General features: G+C 39.4%; 1 protein-coding gene across 1 annotated transcript in view; it reads left to right on the forward strand.

Moving 5' to 3' along the window:
• The first annotated feature begins 393 nt into the window (after positions 1-393).
• pcsk2 (proprotein convertase subtilisin/kexin type 2) overlaps positions 394-18,361 on the forward strand; it is a 29,791-nt gene continuing 11,823 nt past the window's right edge. Inside the window, exons 1-8 of the mRNA XM_040001506.1 lie at positions 394-1,000; positions 2,838-2,942; positions 7,041-7,154; positions 7,593-7,701; positions 8,397-8,434; positions 16,445-16,521; positions 17,463-17,551; positions 18,121-18,296. Coding sequence (XP_039857440.1) covers positions 818-1,000; positions 2,838-2,942; positions 7,041-7,154; positions 7,593-7,701; positions 8,397-8,434; positions 16,445-16,521; positions 17,463-17,551; positions 18,121-18,296 — 891 coding nt within the window. The 5' untranslated portion in view covers positions 394-817. The remainder of the gene's footprint in view (positions 1,001-2,837; positions 2,943-7,040; positions 7,155-7,592; positions 7,702-8,396; positions 8,435-16,444; positions 16,522-17,462; positions 17,552-18,120; positions 18,297-18,361) is intronic.

An 18,361-nucleotide genomic window follows, 5' to 3' on the forward strand; every position in this document is an offset into this window, starting at 1 on the left:
CTAGTTTACAGCAGCAAGAAAGCAGGAGGACAGGGAGTCCTTTAATGAGCTACCTTTGTACCAGCACTCCTTTCGCTGCTACATGCTGCTCACCTCCAAATGACCAATTATAGTCCAGTGGGACTATGCTTTCATTCCACTGCACAGAAACGGTCAGGTTGATCATTGCACATATATAGGGTAAAACAAGAGAACTTCAGCCTTAGAAATATATTGAAGAATCATGTCATAAAAATCTTTCTGTAGGACTTCTATAGAAAGCTGTATTTAAAGGTCAGCTATATGTCACATGAGTTTTCAGCGGGTTTTCCCCCCCAGTTGGATGGCCAGCCCCAGACAGCCTACCCATCAATAGAATTCCCATCAACTCTGAGGACGATAGGAGGAATTCTCCAAGGTGCTGAAAAGTGCCCTCGAGCGCATCCGGGGGAGGAAACGACGGGACACACCCGCCGAGGCCATTGGTACAACGTCACGCGCAGAAACTACCCGAGCTAGGAAGGTAGATGAATAACAGATGAGAGGAGGAAGAGGAGGAGGAGGAGAGCTAGAAAGCTGAGGATGCAGGTTTGGTCCACAACCGCCCCAACTCGAAGCACACGGTAAGAGCGGCTACACCTCGGTGAAATCCAACTTCCAGTGCCACCATCAGCTGACGACGAGGAGATGCGTTCGCAAAAGCGTTGATTCGACACCTTTACATCCCGCTGTTCTTCCTCCTGTTCCTCCTCTTCGCTTCTCTGACGAGGAGCATCCCATACACTGATTTTACTCTGACGGGCAAGCAGACAAGGCATACTGACACAAGCCAGACACGATGCTTGGATCGCCCCGATATGGGACAGCCTTGGGATTTACAGTGCTGCTGAACGCGCTGCTGCTTGCGACGCAGGCTGCAGAAGGAGTCTTAACGGACCATTTTCTGGTTCAGTTGCATGAGGACGCACAGGATGAAGCGCACCAAGTTGCAACACAACATGGGTTCCAGAGTGCCCGAAAGGTAGGGATGCTCTGATTAAAAAAGCATCACGCAATCCTGGCAGCAACTGTTTTTCTTTTTCTTTTCTTTCTTTCTTAAGTAAACCGACCAATTGATAAACGAATAAATATTATTAAATGAAAATGTCAGCGCGAAATATTTCTGGTTGTTTAGTAACGTTTGTGGTCATTCTCGCTCTTTTAAAACAATCAGACATATTGCACGTAGTGAAACTATCCAGTAGAGGAGACATTGAGAAGCTTCTTCTGGTTTTCTTCTGGTTTGACTTCACTGCACTTTTTCTTGACTTGATGACGTCATTCTCACTGAACCGCAGGCCTTGTTTATTAGGTTTGCCACCGGCCCGTGGGCTAAATTCTATTTCAAAAACGCATCAAATTTCAGTGTCCTGCAAAAGGAAGATGCACCTGGAGCCATCTGTGAAAGATGCTGTCGAAGAAGAGACAAAACATTTCATGAACAAAACATCACACGAAGTTCTGGTTTGATATAATCCTCACAGTTTTGGACACCCCCTCCCCTTTTTTAATGCTTCACATCAAAAAACAGCAAATTTACTTGGATACCTTGTTGGATGCCCTCTTTGTCAGAGGCTGACATAAAAGCAAACAAACACATTTTCCAATAAAATATAAAACACCTCTTTATTATTTGCTTTATTATTAGAGCACATAGTGTATTCACATTCATGGCCCTCCTTTATCTCACCTGAGACAAATCAGATAGCTCGACAAATTTCGGATGCCTTTCAACATGTCAGAAGACTTAACAAGGCGTTTATGGCAGACTGATAGAAATAATTCCCCAGCAGTGTGTGTTCCTTGTCACATGTCAAAATAAATGTGTGGGTGAAATTGGCTGGAGCCTTAGTCAGTGAGGCGTAGCAGTGAACGGAGGGGTGTCTGCACAGCTCTGAATGAGGATGTGTGTTTTTTCTCCTCTCACCTCCACAGTAATAATAATAATAAAGAAAAGTGTTTGATTTGTATCTCATCATCATAATCTGATAACATCCTTGTGGTAGTTGTGCAGCATTGCTATTTCTGCTATGGCTTGCTCGCTTTCTTGTAGGCAATAGATCATCCCCTCCGTCTACTGCCTCCCAGGTTATGTAATCTGCAGCTATATTTGTCTTAATGGGATATGCGCCATTAAACAATGTTTGTGTTGTTTGAATTCTCTTCTTTTGTAGCTTAATTAACTAGACTGGGATACAGACAGGGGACACACATACAAATGTAAGCCTAAAGAGTGGCAAAAGAAAGACAGCAAAACAGATCTGTGATCAGCCAATGTAAAGCAATGATAATGATACTGCTACTGCTACTACTCTTAATCATTATCACCATAATAATAACACATATTGTAATACTATGAGAACATTTCAATCTGACAAAAATGTTCAAATAAAAGAGCATTGGCTGATAAGGAGAATCTTTTGATAAGTGTTATATTTTCACATTAGATCTGACAGCCGCATCTGAAACCATTTATTTTGAGGATTGACCTGTGCCCTGACTGTTACTAAAGCATAAGGGGGTCTTTAATCTGTGCATAGTGCTGGAGGGAACGCTCTGGATGATGCATCTCATTTCCCTCCCCATGTGACTTATTATGGTTGATCCCAATGCTGTTCTCCAGGCTTAACCGTCTGTGAATGCCAGGGAGTCAGTGCCCTTGTTTCCATCTGGAAGATAACCTGCTATCCTCTTTCCTTTATGAACTATTGTATTTTGATTTGTCATTCACACTTTATGATTGCTGCCTCAACCCTCCCATCTGTATTTCTGCCCCTGATCCATTTCCCTGTCTTGTACTTCTTTTCTTTTCTTTCCAGCTTCCCTTCGGAGAAGGGCTCTTTCACCTCTACCCTCAGGATACTTCGAAGAGGCGGAGCAAACGCAGTGCCCGTAGGAGACAGCAGCTCCAAAAAGACAAAAGGGTAAGAATGCATATGACAATGAAACAATATACTGTGTATACATGTGTCTTTTTTCTATATGTAAAAAGTCCTAAATAAGAGATTTAACTTAAACAGTGCTTGTTACAAAAAAGCAAGGTGCAAGTTCCAAGAAACATTCTAAATAAAGACAATACATAGATATAAACTCTCACAAGGACGGGATTTCACAAACCACTTGGCAAACAGCAGGCTAAAGAAATTCTAAGAAATGAAATAAACTACTACACAATCACCCTCATTTCATCAAACTGAAACTTCCAATGAGCTGCTGAAGCAAAATCCTTTGGCTCCACATCTAGTTTAGTGCTTTATTGTGTATATAGTCATAGCAGTTTTACCACCAGTTCTCAATGAGAAATTGCAGTCCTTACGCAACTATAGGGTAATTATGCAGTAACACTATGATAAGCTGTGGCTCAGCCTAAGATTAACTGGTCGTCGTCCTGACTTTTTTTCCTGTTTATTTTTCAGAAAAACAAAAAAAAGAAAACTTGTTTTTCCCATCAGAGCCAAATAGAATGCAAGCAATTCCAAACCCAGCACTAAATAACATGCTAAAACTTAATACACTTGTTTTTGGACGTTATTTTAGATTTTATTTTTCATAATGTTGCAGTGAATCTAATTCCTTGTTTTATTTCATTTTTGTATTTTATGATTAGCATTTTCCTCAGAAACATTTTGATTGCACACATAAATAAACAGGGCCATTTCTTGGATTAGTCGGCGCTTCAGTGGTTCTGCATTTGCAGTAGTAAAAGCTGAGCTATATTAATGAGAAAAAGTGGCTTTTTTTTTCTTCTGACATCTGCTTTTCTAATAAAAATATACTTTCTTACAAAGTCTGGTGACATTTATGTTGCACTTGGTTAAGTATGTAATCATTAATTTGGGATCTTAAATGTTTGGATTGGGTAATAAGTCGTGCAATGATCGATTTCCACATACAGTTTGTTACCTCTTGACAAACAATAGCGCTAAGTAAACATTATTCTCATTTTCAAGTAATCTTCTTATTGTTTGGGTTAATATTTAATAAGTCTACCCATTTACCACGATTTTTCAGCTCATAAGGCCTTACACACGTAAAGCAATGCCTTTCTTGGGGATTGCTTTGTAGCTAATGGCCTATGACAACCTCAAAGTAGAGATTAGTTTTGACCTGACTCGCCCACTTTGGGTTGCCAGTGGTTATTTCCCCTGTCATTGCTACAAGTCGCCCACTTTCACTGATGTTTTAATCTCAATTAACTGCTACTTGTCCTGTAAGACAAAGTCTCACAATCATATTTATTTTTTTTGTCTGACCAACTGTCTAATACCCCAAAATATAATCAGTTTACAGTAATGAAGAAAATTATCAACTCTTACATTTATGGCAGTAAATATTTGCCCTTTTTGCTTGAAAAATAACTCAATCAATTATGAAGCAAGTGTAAATTATGGTAATCTCATGACAGTCATGACACTGGACTCACTCACAAATTGTTTCAGCTGTTTTTTCTTATATAAAAACCACGTATGTGCCGCATCTTGAAGCTCAGTACTGTTGTGTGCTGAGCTGTGTGTGTTCAGCTCTGTCCACTGTTGGATGTAGTGAAAGTGGAGGTCCTGCTGCAGACAATCAGCTAACCTCTCTAATTGCGCTTGTGAGAGGTGCTAATGAAAATAAATGCGAGCCACTCTGACGAGCTAATTCTGCAAATGGAAGTGAGACAGCACGAACATGGGCAGGTCCACATTCCAGGTTTTAATCAGCTGCTTGACATGCTCACGTGTGACACCAAGGCTTTTGATTTCTTTGGATTTCCAGAACCTATGAGGTCAACAAGTCTGATTTTATGTTCTTTGTTTATAATTTTGACGTATCTTTCTGTCATTTCCCAACCTACAGCAATATCTCTCAGCTCTGGGAACATAAAAGAAAGATCTAATTGGTGGAAATTGTATTCCACAGCCCTAAATAAAGAAGCATTGTATTTAGCAGATATTGTATTCTGTTAAGCCTCTTTTTACCTGTAACTGAGTCATTAAACACTCATTTAACATGCAGTCTAATTGAGTAGCAGTATTGATGGAACTGGGTGGTGTCCCAAGAACCCTGTTATTCCTCAGATTCTATTAGTGGAGCGTGTTGACCCACTTCCGACCAAAATAATCTACTTGTATCTCTCCTTTGCATTTCTCTCTGTGCATACCTGTCTATACTTCCCTGCTTTTTCCCAGTTTATCCACTGATCCATCCATCCATAATTCCTGAAATACACCTTTTTTTTATGAGACATAGATAATATAATATAGCCTTTTAATAGAGATTAAAAGGCTATATTAAAAAGTGGGAATGGAGCAAAGATGGAATATAGAACATTAAAAGAAAATGTTGTGAGTGAGCAGCATCCCCTGACCCCGAAAGATGCACGCATGGAAAAGCCAGGAGGGAAATGAGGGCAGTGAGAAAGGAGACAGCCAGCACTGCTCTTTGATTTGGAGTGAACTGAAGCATTGTGAGCAGGCAGTGGCAAAGGCGGAGAGTGATGGCAGTGCATGGGCACTGTTTGATGTTGTGAGTGGGCAGTATGACATGCTGTCTCAAGGGAAATACCAACTCTCCTGCCAAGTAAAGGAATAAACTGCTGATGGATGGAAAGAAGACGAGGAAATGCCAGGATAATATAGATATTGCCGCTAGCCGCTCTGAATATGAATGCAATTTTGTGATTACAAAAGTAATATAAGGCTAAAACAGTGATCTTACTTTAAGCAAGAGATCTTACTTTACAGAGCTAGTTTCTGTTTAGCTGATTTGTGTGCTTATTTACAGTTTCTTTGCCTCATGATTGTGTAGGGTATACCATAACAGGAGAGCCAGCTGAATAGGCTTTGGCCATTTTAGAAGGACACATTTAAGTGCTGCTCCGCTCTCTTATCTTTGCGGGTAAACACGCCAGACAATGCCTGTTTCTTTGTGACACACTAGAGGGAATTTGTGAAGGGTAAACATAAGAGGAACATTTAGCTGGAGACCTCTTTTGAAAATGAAGCTTTGAAATTGTGAAAAACACATTTAGTTTCTCACGTACAACCGCACAGAGAAATAGAGAGAATCAGAAACTGACCCAAAACCTTCAAATGAAATCATTGTCCATATGACCTTCAAGACAAGCAGAGTGTTGGCAATAAATTTCAAATTGAGAGCTTCTCTTCAGGCTTGGTTTAGCCAGTGCCAGACTCTAAAAGATTAAGTGGCTTGTTGTTCCTTTGCCTCTACTTCACATATTCAGCTTTTCCAAATGACTGAATATGGGTACAGTATTTTAGAGAGAGAGAGAGAAAAAAGTTAAACTGTCACAGGAGATGGGGTGCAGTTCCCAATTAGAATGACTAAATTGATAGGTTATTATTACTCCTGTCCTCAGTTGCTGACAGAGATGAAGGCAGTGGAATAATGGGAGTGTTTTCTTAGCTCTATGATTTGAAGTGTGAGCAGAAATTAAATACAACATCGCTATCAAAGACAACCAGTCATTTTCATGCCAACCACCAGCTAATCAAGCAACTACATTTCATCCCAATCATTTATTTGTTCTGTCCTATGTTATCTTTCTGAGCTCAATAATGGTTATTGTGGCAGCATTCAGTAAGCATTTGTAATCCAAATCAGAGCTGTTCATCTGCTGAGATTTCTTTGATGATTCAGAGAAACACAAGCGTGTTTGCGAGTGTAATTGCTGTGGCTTTTGAGCATACTGACAAGGTGAGTTTGGGAGCCCCCGGCTCCAGCTGCAGCCACTCTTATTAGGAGAAAAAAAATAGCCTCTTTCATTTAGGTGATGTTCTGCCTTCACGGTACAGTAGAGCACAGCTGGGTTTTGTGATTTCCTGTGCACAGAGCAATCCCAGGCAACATCTCAAGCGTCATATCAAGCAGAATCTTATTGCTTCTGTGCTCCAGCATAAACACACCTGGGTTTCATTTGGCTCTTTGTATGATTCTTTTCAAAATGTGCGTGAGATCATTGTTGATTTTAAACTGACATTGACCTGACTTTTTTTCCTTTTTTTTCCTTTCCCCCGCAGGTGAAGAATGTGATCGAACAGGAGGGATTCAGTCGTCAGAAGCGAGGCTACAGAAATATCAACGATATTGAAGTTAACATGAGTGACCCTCTATTCACCAAGCAGTGGTATCTGGTGAGTAATAAGCCAGCTAGCTGTCTGCGTGAAGCCTGACCTTTAGCACCAGCCCACATTTTTTCCACCTTAATTACTCAGAGACCGACCATTTTCCCTACCGCCTTCTGTATGAACATTGTTATTCTTTGTTAAATTAGCCTGGCAAATATCACGCCATCTCATCTCTGCATTCATGTTGCCTAGTTTCCCCTCGTTTACATTAACCGGTGAGCATGAATTTGATGCTGTAGCAAGCTCGCTTTCATTCATCTGGCATGTCAGATGAATCTGCTGACATTTACTTCCCCTTCCTTTCAAAATCACCCTCAAGCAGTCCTTATCCATAACATCCTGTTCCTGCACATATACACATTCTGCATGTTGACTAATTTCCTAATGGTGGCTCACCTGGGTGCCATGAGTCATGGACGTTCTCCATATTGTCTGAGTGATTAGATAAACACAGGCCAGGCAGACGGGACCCCTGGGCTGGATCTTAATGTGGCTGAAGCTTGGCAACTGGGCTACACAGGCAAAGGAGTTACCATCGCAATCATGGATGACGGTGAGTATAAAATCCTTAATTTATAACCAGGAGCACTGTCTGGAAGCACTTAATCACACCTCCAAATATCCATCGAGCCGATTTATTTGTATATGTTGAACTTAATAAAGAATGTATGTTGGTTCTGATTAATTTGTCTCCCTGTTTGAGGGGACTCACAGCATGAAATCAAGATTTACTGACCAGGTTTTCAAACAGCCGCATGTCATTGTGCAATAAAAAACCCCAGAAACCTCTTTCTCCTTTAGTATGCATGCTGTTTTTTTTTATACACATAAAGAAGAATTTAATCATTTTTGTATATATTGAATATTACCATTACAACTGTTGAATCCAAGCTGACAGACTCAATTTTCTAGTTTAAAGTCCAAAGATACAACTGGATTTGCTTTCATTATATTTGAGAAGCTGGGCCCTGTGATTGTGGAATATTAATTTTAGAGATTGTTAACATGTAATTTTTTTTTCTTTCCCAGTTCGTTAATCATCTAAATTGAATTGCGCAATTTGAGTTATTTGCTAATTTGTGAAAAGTTGTGTCAGAATAATATTATTCATCATTATCCTCATTATCAAGCATTCAGAATATAATAAAGCAAAAATGAAACCGTGATATAAAAATGGCAAGATATTTTGCTATCCTCTGTGATGCATGTTATATGACTCAATATTAATTTAAAAAAGTCCCATTTCAGGTATTGACTATCTACATCCAGACCTGGCATCAAATTATGTGAGTACATACATTTTCTTTTAATGTCATACTTTCCTTCATTTGCATAAAGTGCTGTTAATAAATAAAGCAGGAGTTTAGGTCGAGGATTTCATGGGCTTCGTGTGGTTTGTCATTGCCAGTGACAGGTGCTTTCCAAGTTGCCTTCATGGCTGCTGAGTCTCCTTGTGTTCCCGGAGGACGCAGAGGCAGGCAGACGGCCAGCCAAGCTGTTTAATGTTAATGCACACTGCACTGTAGCAGGCACAATGGCAGGCCGATCTGTCACAAGCAGAGATAATGCCAGGGTAGTTGGTGCTGCATAATGTGATGCTCTATCTCCAGAATACTGATAAAACCTTAAAGGACAAGAGGGATTGCTAAATGGAACACGGCCTTGAAGGTTCAGTCTGATTACACTATAACTTGTGCAGTTTCATCAGTGTGTCTGCATTGTGGTGTCTTCTTCAATCTCGGGATGAACAAATGCAAACCTTCTAAAGAAACTAATGCTTTGTTGAGTTCAAAATCCTCCTACTTGAAAACTGATGTTTATAGTATTTTAGGCTTTTATCTAAAAATGCCAAGAGTTTTGACTCTTTTTTTAGCTGTTTGCTTATGTTTTGTTTCCAGGAGATTATCCTGATGCAAAGGGCTTTCTGTTTGTACTTGTCTGCTGTAGCTATCGCGCATTAAATGTGGCTTGTTTTTTTCCCCCTGTCATGCATGCATGTATCCTGAAACTTACATCCATTTTTGCCTGCCTTTGCATGTCTTGCCTGTGAACAGAGATGAGCTGTGGCCCAAAAATAACACAGCCTCAGCTGTGTTGATGCGGGAGCATCCTCCGCTGGATTGATGGATCATGCTGTGCATAGATCCAAAGTGTGTGTCTGTGTGCGTGGCACTGTGTATGTAATCCTGTGGTGCTATTGTTGTTGTGCTTTTTTATAGACCTAGACATACCTAGAAAACCCCCCCGAAACAAAACAAAGAAAACATTAAAAACCATTTTGAGTTGATCTCGAGTCGTTACTTTGAATTGATCATGTGGTAGAGCTGCTTTGAGGAGACAAATGTCAGCTCATGCAAGGGTTTTAGGCTGCTTGCTTTTCAAGATCATAATGCTACAGTTTACGAGATACATTTTGATATGACAAATAAAATGCGAGGCTGTGTTTTATTTGCAAGTGCAAGAGTAATAGTGCTTCACAAGATTCACAAAAACACACATCTCACAATTCAAGTCTTTCACTATATTCTAACAAGTTCTATATATTGTTTTTACCACCATCAAAAAAAATTAAAGAACTGAATGTAAAATAATAGTAGTAAAAATCACAGGCAAAATAACAGACATTGAATCTGATTTAATTCCTACAGATGAGTATGGAGTTGATCTTTCTTTGTATCTCAGCATGCAGACAATCTGCAGGGGCCTTGTAGTTATAGTAAAATGCTGAACACAGGACCCAATGGTGTTGGTGACCCTTGCAGGCCTGGAATGAAAAGTTCATTTTATTTCGCTTTTTTCAATTTCTAAATAACAATGACATAATTGCCTGAATAAACTGACTGTGTGATTTGAGCTTGATTGCCTAAAATACCAACTCTCACCCCTTACAAATGAAACAAAATGGTTTGGTCCACCCCATACCAGGACTGCCCTTTACAGCACTGATAATATTTTATTTATTCTACCTTGGGGACCGTGAGCCACTGTATCCACACAGAAAAGAAAGCAAGAAGAGGGAGAGAAAGCAAACAAAAGGACATTGCCTGTTAACAAAGGTTAGCATAGCTCACGTAGAAGGTTAAGTATTGTTCAGTTATCAGCAGTTGTTAAAAACAGTGAATTATAGTCGAAATTAACCAGCACAACAGCCAGAAAGAGTGAAGCAGTAACAGGTCCCTCTCCAAAAGGATGCACAAGATGTGACAAAAGGTGAAGTATAGCTGCAATGAAGAGCTGTTTCAGCTGACAGCTTAGCACTAAGCTTTACTGTATGTTGGACCAGCTGTTCTGAGCTGCCAGGTATTTTGAGGAAGCCTGCGTATTCCAGGCTGATGAAACAGTATGCTAAAATACCACAATGACACTTCACTATATTTAGCATGGTTCTAATGAAACAGCATGAGGCAGCAGATAACTGAAACAATTTTTCAAAAGTGGATACATACATGAGAGTTTGCTCGCTTCTTCCTCTGCAGCCATTAGTTTGAAAAGTCCCATTAGCCGGGTGAAATTTAGGAATGTTGCAGTTGGGCAGTCATTCCCTTCCTAGGAAACAACTACTTCACTACAGAAATTCAACCACTGGATAAATTTCAGCATTTAACTTTTGATTTATCTGCATTCTACCATAGGAAAACCAATTTAATTCAAACATGGCCCATTTATCCCCCTGAAGTTCAGTGAAATTCGTGTATTTAATGCATGAAGACTTCTTTACCCATGGCTCAGCTCTTCTATGTCTTGTCATCAATTTATTATTGTTATTATCATTGTTATTAACAGGGTAACACTAACACCGATAGACAGATAACTACATGTTTTTAAGAACAGGCTCAAGACCCACCTTTTTAATTTAGCTTTTACTTAGCGTTTATTTATTTTTTATGCTTATTTATTCTATCCTGTTATTCTATTATTAATTTAGGATTTACCTAATATTTCTTGATTTTATTCTTATTCATTTTTTAATCTTACTCTATTTATATTTATATTTATATTGTATCCTGTTCTTATTTATTTTATCATTTTACCCTGTATATATCGTATTGCGTCATATCTCCAGTGTTTCCTCGGAGGGCGCTCTCTGCACCGGGGCTGTTATTGACCGTGGCTGCTGGGTCTCTGGGGTCCTCTCAGCCTGGTTGGGGGGCTCCTTGGCCTCCCTCCTGCTGTGTGCCCAGCCCGGAGGCTGCGGTCTGTGACCGGCTCCCGGTGCAGACGGCTCTCTGTTATAATGTTTCCTCACTTGGCTCATGCGAGCCCAGCCCAATTTTTACTCTTTAAGTGTGCGCGTGTGTGTATGTGTGTGTGGGTGGGGGTGGGGGGATATATGTGTATTGAGAGTGTGGGGAGTGCGTTGGAGGGTGGGGTGGCCTGCTTTTAACTATGTAAAGCACTTTGTGCTACATTTTTTCTGTATGAAAAGTGCTTTATAAATAAAGATTGATTAGATTGATGATTAGAACTACATCACACCAGCAGCCACTTTAGAACCACCAGTTAACCCGGTAAGCCCGTCTTTGGACAGACTCAAACACAGAACCTTCTTACTGTGAGGTGACCGGTACCACCGTGCTGATACACTGATATAACTAATCTAACTACATTACGTATAGTATTTAATGCTGTCAGTTAGTGTTCTCTTTGTTACTTATATGGGCACGGATGCATTTCTTTAGCTTTTGCTACTTCAAATCAAACGGCACACAAACACTCTTGTGTGTACACTCTTGCAAATGTTTTCATGTATCGCTAAATTATCAGATATGCAAAGATGTGCCATGTATGAGATCTCTAACTTTTGTGTTTGATAACATTTAAGGATAATTAAATTATTTACAATTATTATGGTGTTTCTAGGGGTGTGACCTTAGCACCAAAAAGGTTGAAATCTGCATAAGACTGTAAACAGATTAAGACACTAATAGTATTTTGAGACATAAGGGTTGAAATGTGAGTGGATTTCAAACTGTGGTGATTCATGGACATATTATAGATTTTTATTAAATGAAAATTTAATTACTGGCTGATTTCAGTGACCACTACAGATTGCTGTGTATGGTTGTCAGAGCAATTTTCTTTTTTTTTTTTTTAGTCAAAAGTTGCATGAGCGATATGGCACAAGAAAGAGACTGCTTATTTATAGGGGCCATAGTTCTGAGACAAGTGCATGCAACTTGATCAATGGTGTTATTTGTTATTCGCTTTAGAGGATATAACATTTGTCTTTTCTCTTTTAAATTGAACTTTGTGAAAGGTTGTAATATTGAGTTTTAGATTCTTTCTGAGGAATTTCATGTTGTTTTCTTTATGGAGAGATGTCTTCACAAAGACTTTTTAAAAGATTTTAAAGAGAATTATGTGGCCTAAGATTATGTCCACTAAAACTGAGAATAGGCAGTGTAAACTCTCTGAAATTGGTTGGGACCTTGTACTATAGTTAAAGTGTTTTGCCAAGGGCTTCCAAGAAATCGTGCATTAACTTTCCTACATTATAAATTTGCTTATCAGCACTAGTGGCCTGTTGAAATCTGTCCTGATAACATGATAAATGGTTCTGGGAGAGATACATAAGGAAGTTTTGTCTGAGTTTTCCCCTTCATCACAACATACCCCAGGAAATAAAACAAATTTTAACTACTTAGAGCAATTTCTCAGGGGTCCCACTAATATGTCGTATTACACTGACTTGGTCCAGTCATTCCCATGTTGGGCCGGACAAAACAACAAGATTTGTAAAATAAGGAGAGGGTTAGATTAACATCTTTAAGCTCTTCTTAAATGTTTTCAGTATTTTCAGTACTTTTACCACTTCAGGTTAAAAAGTTAAAAGTAGTGTTTAAATAAAGCCATAGTAAAATTTAAAGGTGATATATCTCTTTGACAGGACTATCTTAAAAATGGCTTAGTGTAAATGTGGCAAGAGTCCTGTCCGGATACATCTTCTCCTTTTGGCCCGATGAGCCAAAAAGCTGACAGAAATATGGAGCAAACGAAGTGAGGCTGCAAAGTTGTACAGTTGCACAACCTTACTTTGCAGCTGTCAATTGAGTGAATGAGCTGTTAACTCGTGTGATCTAATTGTTACTATAGCTGACTCTAGAAAAAAAAAAATACTTGCCTCACTACCACATGAGCATGGATGGATGACAAGTTTGCTTCATTGTTCACTTAAGTACCATAAGCTCATGTGACAGTGAACAGCTAGTGGTTGCTGGGGAAAGCTGACGAGGCTGAGGCTCGGCAGAATCCATTATTCCGACTGTTGCTGTGCACAGGACAGCAGAGAAAGAGTAGAGCCTGATTGATAGCAGAAGAAGAGCTTGAGAAGCACAGAAAGTCATTCATCGACAGGCTTGGTGTCATTTATTACTAGGGCTCAGGACTTTTCACTTCATTTAATAAAAGAGAACAAGGACACACTCCTGCGTCTGACGTGGACTCAAAATCTATTAGGGAACGGCATGTTCTAGTTTCAAATGTTTCTGCTCTGAGTATTAACATTTAAAGACAAAACTTTAGATTTCTAACTTTGCTTTTGTTGAGCCATATGTTATATGTAATTTTTGTGTGGCATCATACCTACTTAGAGCAGGAAAAGAGGAAACCAAATGTCACAAATACTTTAGGTAACTTTCACCTTTCTGTTTATTACCCCTTCTCTTTAAACAATTACATAGTTATGAAGTGATCTCCATCACGTAACCCTAGTGGCTCTAAGTATTTGTACTGTCCTCTAGTTGTCTGCTCCACATTGTGATAATTACAGTGTTTCTCCATTGGGTCACTAAGCTATTGTCGTTTTTCTTCCTCCATTGTTGCTGACTGAGTCATCTCCTCCAAATGCCAGCCTACACAGCTCACAATCTGCAGCATGGAAACAGCCTCCAAGAATGATCTGATGTATTTGGGTCTGTAGTTAATGAACAGTGCTGTGTTTTCTCCGTGACCACACAAAGCGGCATGTTATAGGGACTAAATACACAGCTCAAAACAGGATGCACTCCAAGTGACAAGAGTGACAAGTAAAGGAGAGACTTCACCTGCTGCAATAAGTCAATAGGTCATTTTGTATTAAAGTAAGAACAAGTGTAGTGTTTACCCGAGGATGTCTTACTGTGTGTGTATATCTTCCAGACATGGTTATTCTGATAATTCTGTTGACTGGGTTACTATCTGTCCAGCGGATGTGTGTCTGTCTCCTGCATTTTCTTTCTCTTGCTTTTCCGTTGCTGTTTGCTCTGATCATATTACTTTTGGCCATGTGGAATTAAATGTTGGCAGTGATTTGGCCATTACTTTCTCAGTTTGAAATCCCCACTGTGACCACACATTACTTTAGTATTGCCGCAGATTAAATATTGGTAGTTAAGTGTTGCATGAAGGTGTTCAAATGAGTTTTAATGCATAAACCATACTGTAAGTTTATTAGGATAAGCTAGCTAAATCTAATACAGTCGAATACAATTCTGCACTACAATAAATCATGTCTTTATGAAGGTTAGACAATAATGTTCAATGCTGATGTAAGCTTTTCTATGCTGCTCTAAGGTATTGTGCAAAAGTCTCGAGCCGCCACTCATTTCTTTATATTTTGCTTCCAAAGAACCAGGCCAGACTTTTTAAAGTGATCTAGGCCAACAATTCTCCAGGCTTTCTAAAGGTCTTTCAGTGTTTTCCTGTGGACATTGACTGCTTCTTTACTGAGTCTTATCTTTTTAATTTCAGAGGAATTGTTTTTTTTGTTTATTTGTTTTAGCCACTTAGCACTGACCTATCAATCTTTCAAACATAAAAAGGCATATATCTTAAAGGATGAATCAGTATTGTCTAGATAACATTTGTTCTATGGTGACAACTTGGCAAAGAACCAATTTGTTCCAATTTTCTTAGCTGAATCTGTGAAAAATGTCAAAGATAACACAGTTTGACTTGCATGAAATATATTTTTTTCAGTAAGGTGAAAAAAAAAATAGCTATTAAATGAAAACCTAGGCAAGTCTTGGCATAGTGTGCAGTGTGTCCTTAAGAAGAATTGAAGAAACTGGACAAGCGGAGGACAAAAGAGGAAGTACTAGGCTTAAAAAACTACTACAGTTGAACAGTATTTGAAAGTCATGTACTCAAAAATAGGAAAACAAGCAAAAGACCTGCCAGAAGACCTGAGAGATGCATCTGTCATTTCAGTTGATTCATCGACTTTTTTCTGAAGTCTTAACAGAAATGATCTCAATAAAAGTGTGGCTGTCAAGGACTGAGTCATTCTTCAGGTAGGGAAACAGGTTGAGGTATGCCAAATTACACAAGAACTGGCAGGTATGAACTGAATGATAAATCCATCTCTGATTCAAATATCAGTATGTATGAAAGAGGTCAGGTAAACAGTGAGAGTTTAAGTCATCTGTGAAACACAGTGGTGGGTCTGGTATAGTTTAAGGTGGCATTTCAGGCACTGGTGTTGGAGATCTTTTCACAATTGTTGAATTATGATCACGGAAAAGTATTTTGGTCCAACACACCATGTTGTACCATGTCTGGAAATACTCTAATTGGCAATGACTGCATTGTTCAGCATGACAATGAGGTCAAACATAAAAACATAAAAGCATAAAAGATAGAAAAACACATAATGGACACTATCATTCATGGACTGGTCTCCTCAGAGCCTGGACCTCAACATTATTGTAGCAGTGGGATCATCTTGACACACAATGGAGGAAAACTCAGCCAACACAAAAAGAAAAGCTTTGAATGTCCTTCAAGAAACTCAGAGAGTTATTCCTGAAGACTACTTTAAAGAATTCCCAGAAAACCTAAGAGAGTTCAGGCTGTGTAAATAAAGGTGGTCAGACCAAATAATGACTATTGTCTTATATATTCTGTTTTCAAGTATGATTGCAAATGCTCCAAAAGACTGCTTCACCTATTTTCCATTTTCCATGCAACATATAAAGGAATGTGCAAAGAAATTGGCTTTATTTTTTATTTTATTTTTTTTAACAAAAACAATATCAGACTAGATGTAGCCTTTTGGCAAAAAAAAAAAAGGTGAATGAAAACATTTCTAAAAATGCCTAAATTTTCCCTGAGCTGCAGGTTGGGTGGCTAGATTTACCTGATTAACTTCCGCACTAGCAAGCTTAGAATTCAAAATCACCCCTGACCCCTGATAAGGATGACAGAACAGACTGTGATAAGGTCAGCACTTGACTGTGAAATGCTCTTCCCTGTCGTCTCTCCTGCTGTTTTTCTGTCTCTATGTTGTTTTCGTAAATGCATCCATTCGGTCCTTTCAGAATGCCGATGCCAGCTACGACTTCAGCAGCAATGACCCGTTCCCATTTCCGCGCTACACAGATGACTGGTTTAACAGGTAAAGCTCGCCCAGACATTGCCTATTTCTATATACACATACTCAGTGTGTTTTTGTGTGCACGTGTGTGCTCTCCCTAGAGTCTGGCAGCTCTCTTCTATTGATTTTCTCTCCACATAGTTCCATTAAGACATAATGGTGTGGTATAAACAGAGCTGTTGTCCAACACAAGAGAATAGAAAACACAATGGCTATTTTTAGCTTCTCACTTGGAGGAGATAAGGTGGATAAAGGCGGACAACCACAAGTCTAGTCTCCTCTCAGGGACAAGTGTTCACGGTGGTGACCTTCTGTCTGATAACGTCTTATCTGCCTCCCAATCACACCAGGGGATCCACTACCACTACAACACATATGGAGCAAAGGAGCAAAGGGAACTATATTCTTTCTCTATCTCTCCTTCTGTACCTCCATCTGCTCAGCTATATCTACATATGTGCAAGTGTCTGTTACATAGAGAAGCGGGTATTTGGGTCTGGTACTGAAGCAGTTGCTGACTGTCGGGCAATACTTGCTGGTTAATCGGCTGGTTGTTATAAATAGCTGCCTGTCTGTAGCAAAGCATGCTGGGAAAGAAGGGTTGACTGCAGTGTCCCTGTGGGGAGTAACGGGATGGAGACATAGACACGCATCACATGATGAACACAAAACGCTGATATGTGCAGTCGTACTCAGACTCATATAAATGCTCTGAAAATGGATGGAAATGTTGCTTTTCCTCAGGCAGATCCATTCTGTTAATTATAATAGATTTATGGCTAAATCTACCCATGCTGTTATCAATATCCTCATTCAAGACACACACAAAGGCAACAATGACAAGGGGTACAATGAATGTGTGAATGCTTAGCTCAGACCTAAACCACAATATATCATTTTCAAATGTATGTAAATTAATGCAAATCATTTTAAGCGCTTTCTTTGCTTTCCGCTGTCACCAGTCACGGCACAAGATGTGCTGGAGAGGTTTCTGCGGCAGCCAACAACAACATCTGTGGTGTGGGAGTCGCCTACAACTCCAAGGTGGCAGGTGTGTGTTATAATAAGCTTGCAGTTTCAACAGAGGAATAACAATGAGGGGACAGCAATGTTAAACATCAGGCCTGATGATGGTGATGTGGTGAAAGCTGGGAGGGTGATTCAGCAAGGGAGATAGTAAATGCTTCACCTATAAAATATACTGTAGGGCATTATGGAAGCGTAGAGTTACATCGCTGAAACATGTTAAAATGGTATTTCTCTACTCACAGAAGTAGGAAGATTTAGATTCAACTGAAAAACAGGACAAGAGTCCAGTTTTTGTTTCATTTTGATTTTTATTATTTTTGTTTCGCTTTTTGAGTAACAAATTAGAAATAAGAAAATCAGTACTGACAGCTTGATTTATGTTCTGCTACAAAGCTAACATAAAGATTTGCTTTAAACATTGTTTAGGGTTTACATGCATGAATGCATCATACTTTTTGCACACTATGGATATGCAAAACCTATGCTTTCTTTAATTAGCAAGTAAATTTGTAACTTATACTTACTTTTTGGTATCAACTTGATGGCATCCGTTTGTACCAAAAAACTCGAGTCAGACTTTTACTCTTTCAGGTATCAGAATGCTGGACCAGCCATTTATGACTGACATCATTGAGGCATCATCCATCAGTCACATGCCCCAGATTATTGACATCTACAGTGCTAGCTGGGGACCAACTGATGATGGCAAGACAGTGGATGGACCCAGAGAGCTCACATTGCAGGCTATGGCAGACGGCGTGAACAAGGTAAAGGTGCACCTTCACCTTGTGCTGTGAGCTTTAACCTGTGATGGAAATTTATTGGTGTATCT

This window comes from Simochromis diagramma, unplaced genomic scaffold (assembly GCF_900408965.1).
Source record: "Simochromis diagramma unplaced genomic scaffold, fSimDia1.1 OVJJ01000421.1, whole genome shotgun sequence".
Taxonomy (NCBI): domain Eukaryota; kingdom Metazoa; phylum Chordata; class Actinopteri; order Cichliformes; family Cichlidae; genus Simochromis; species Simochromis diagramma.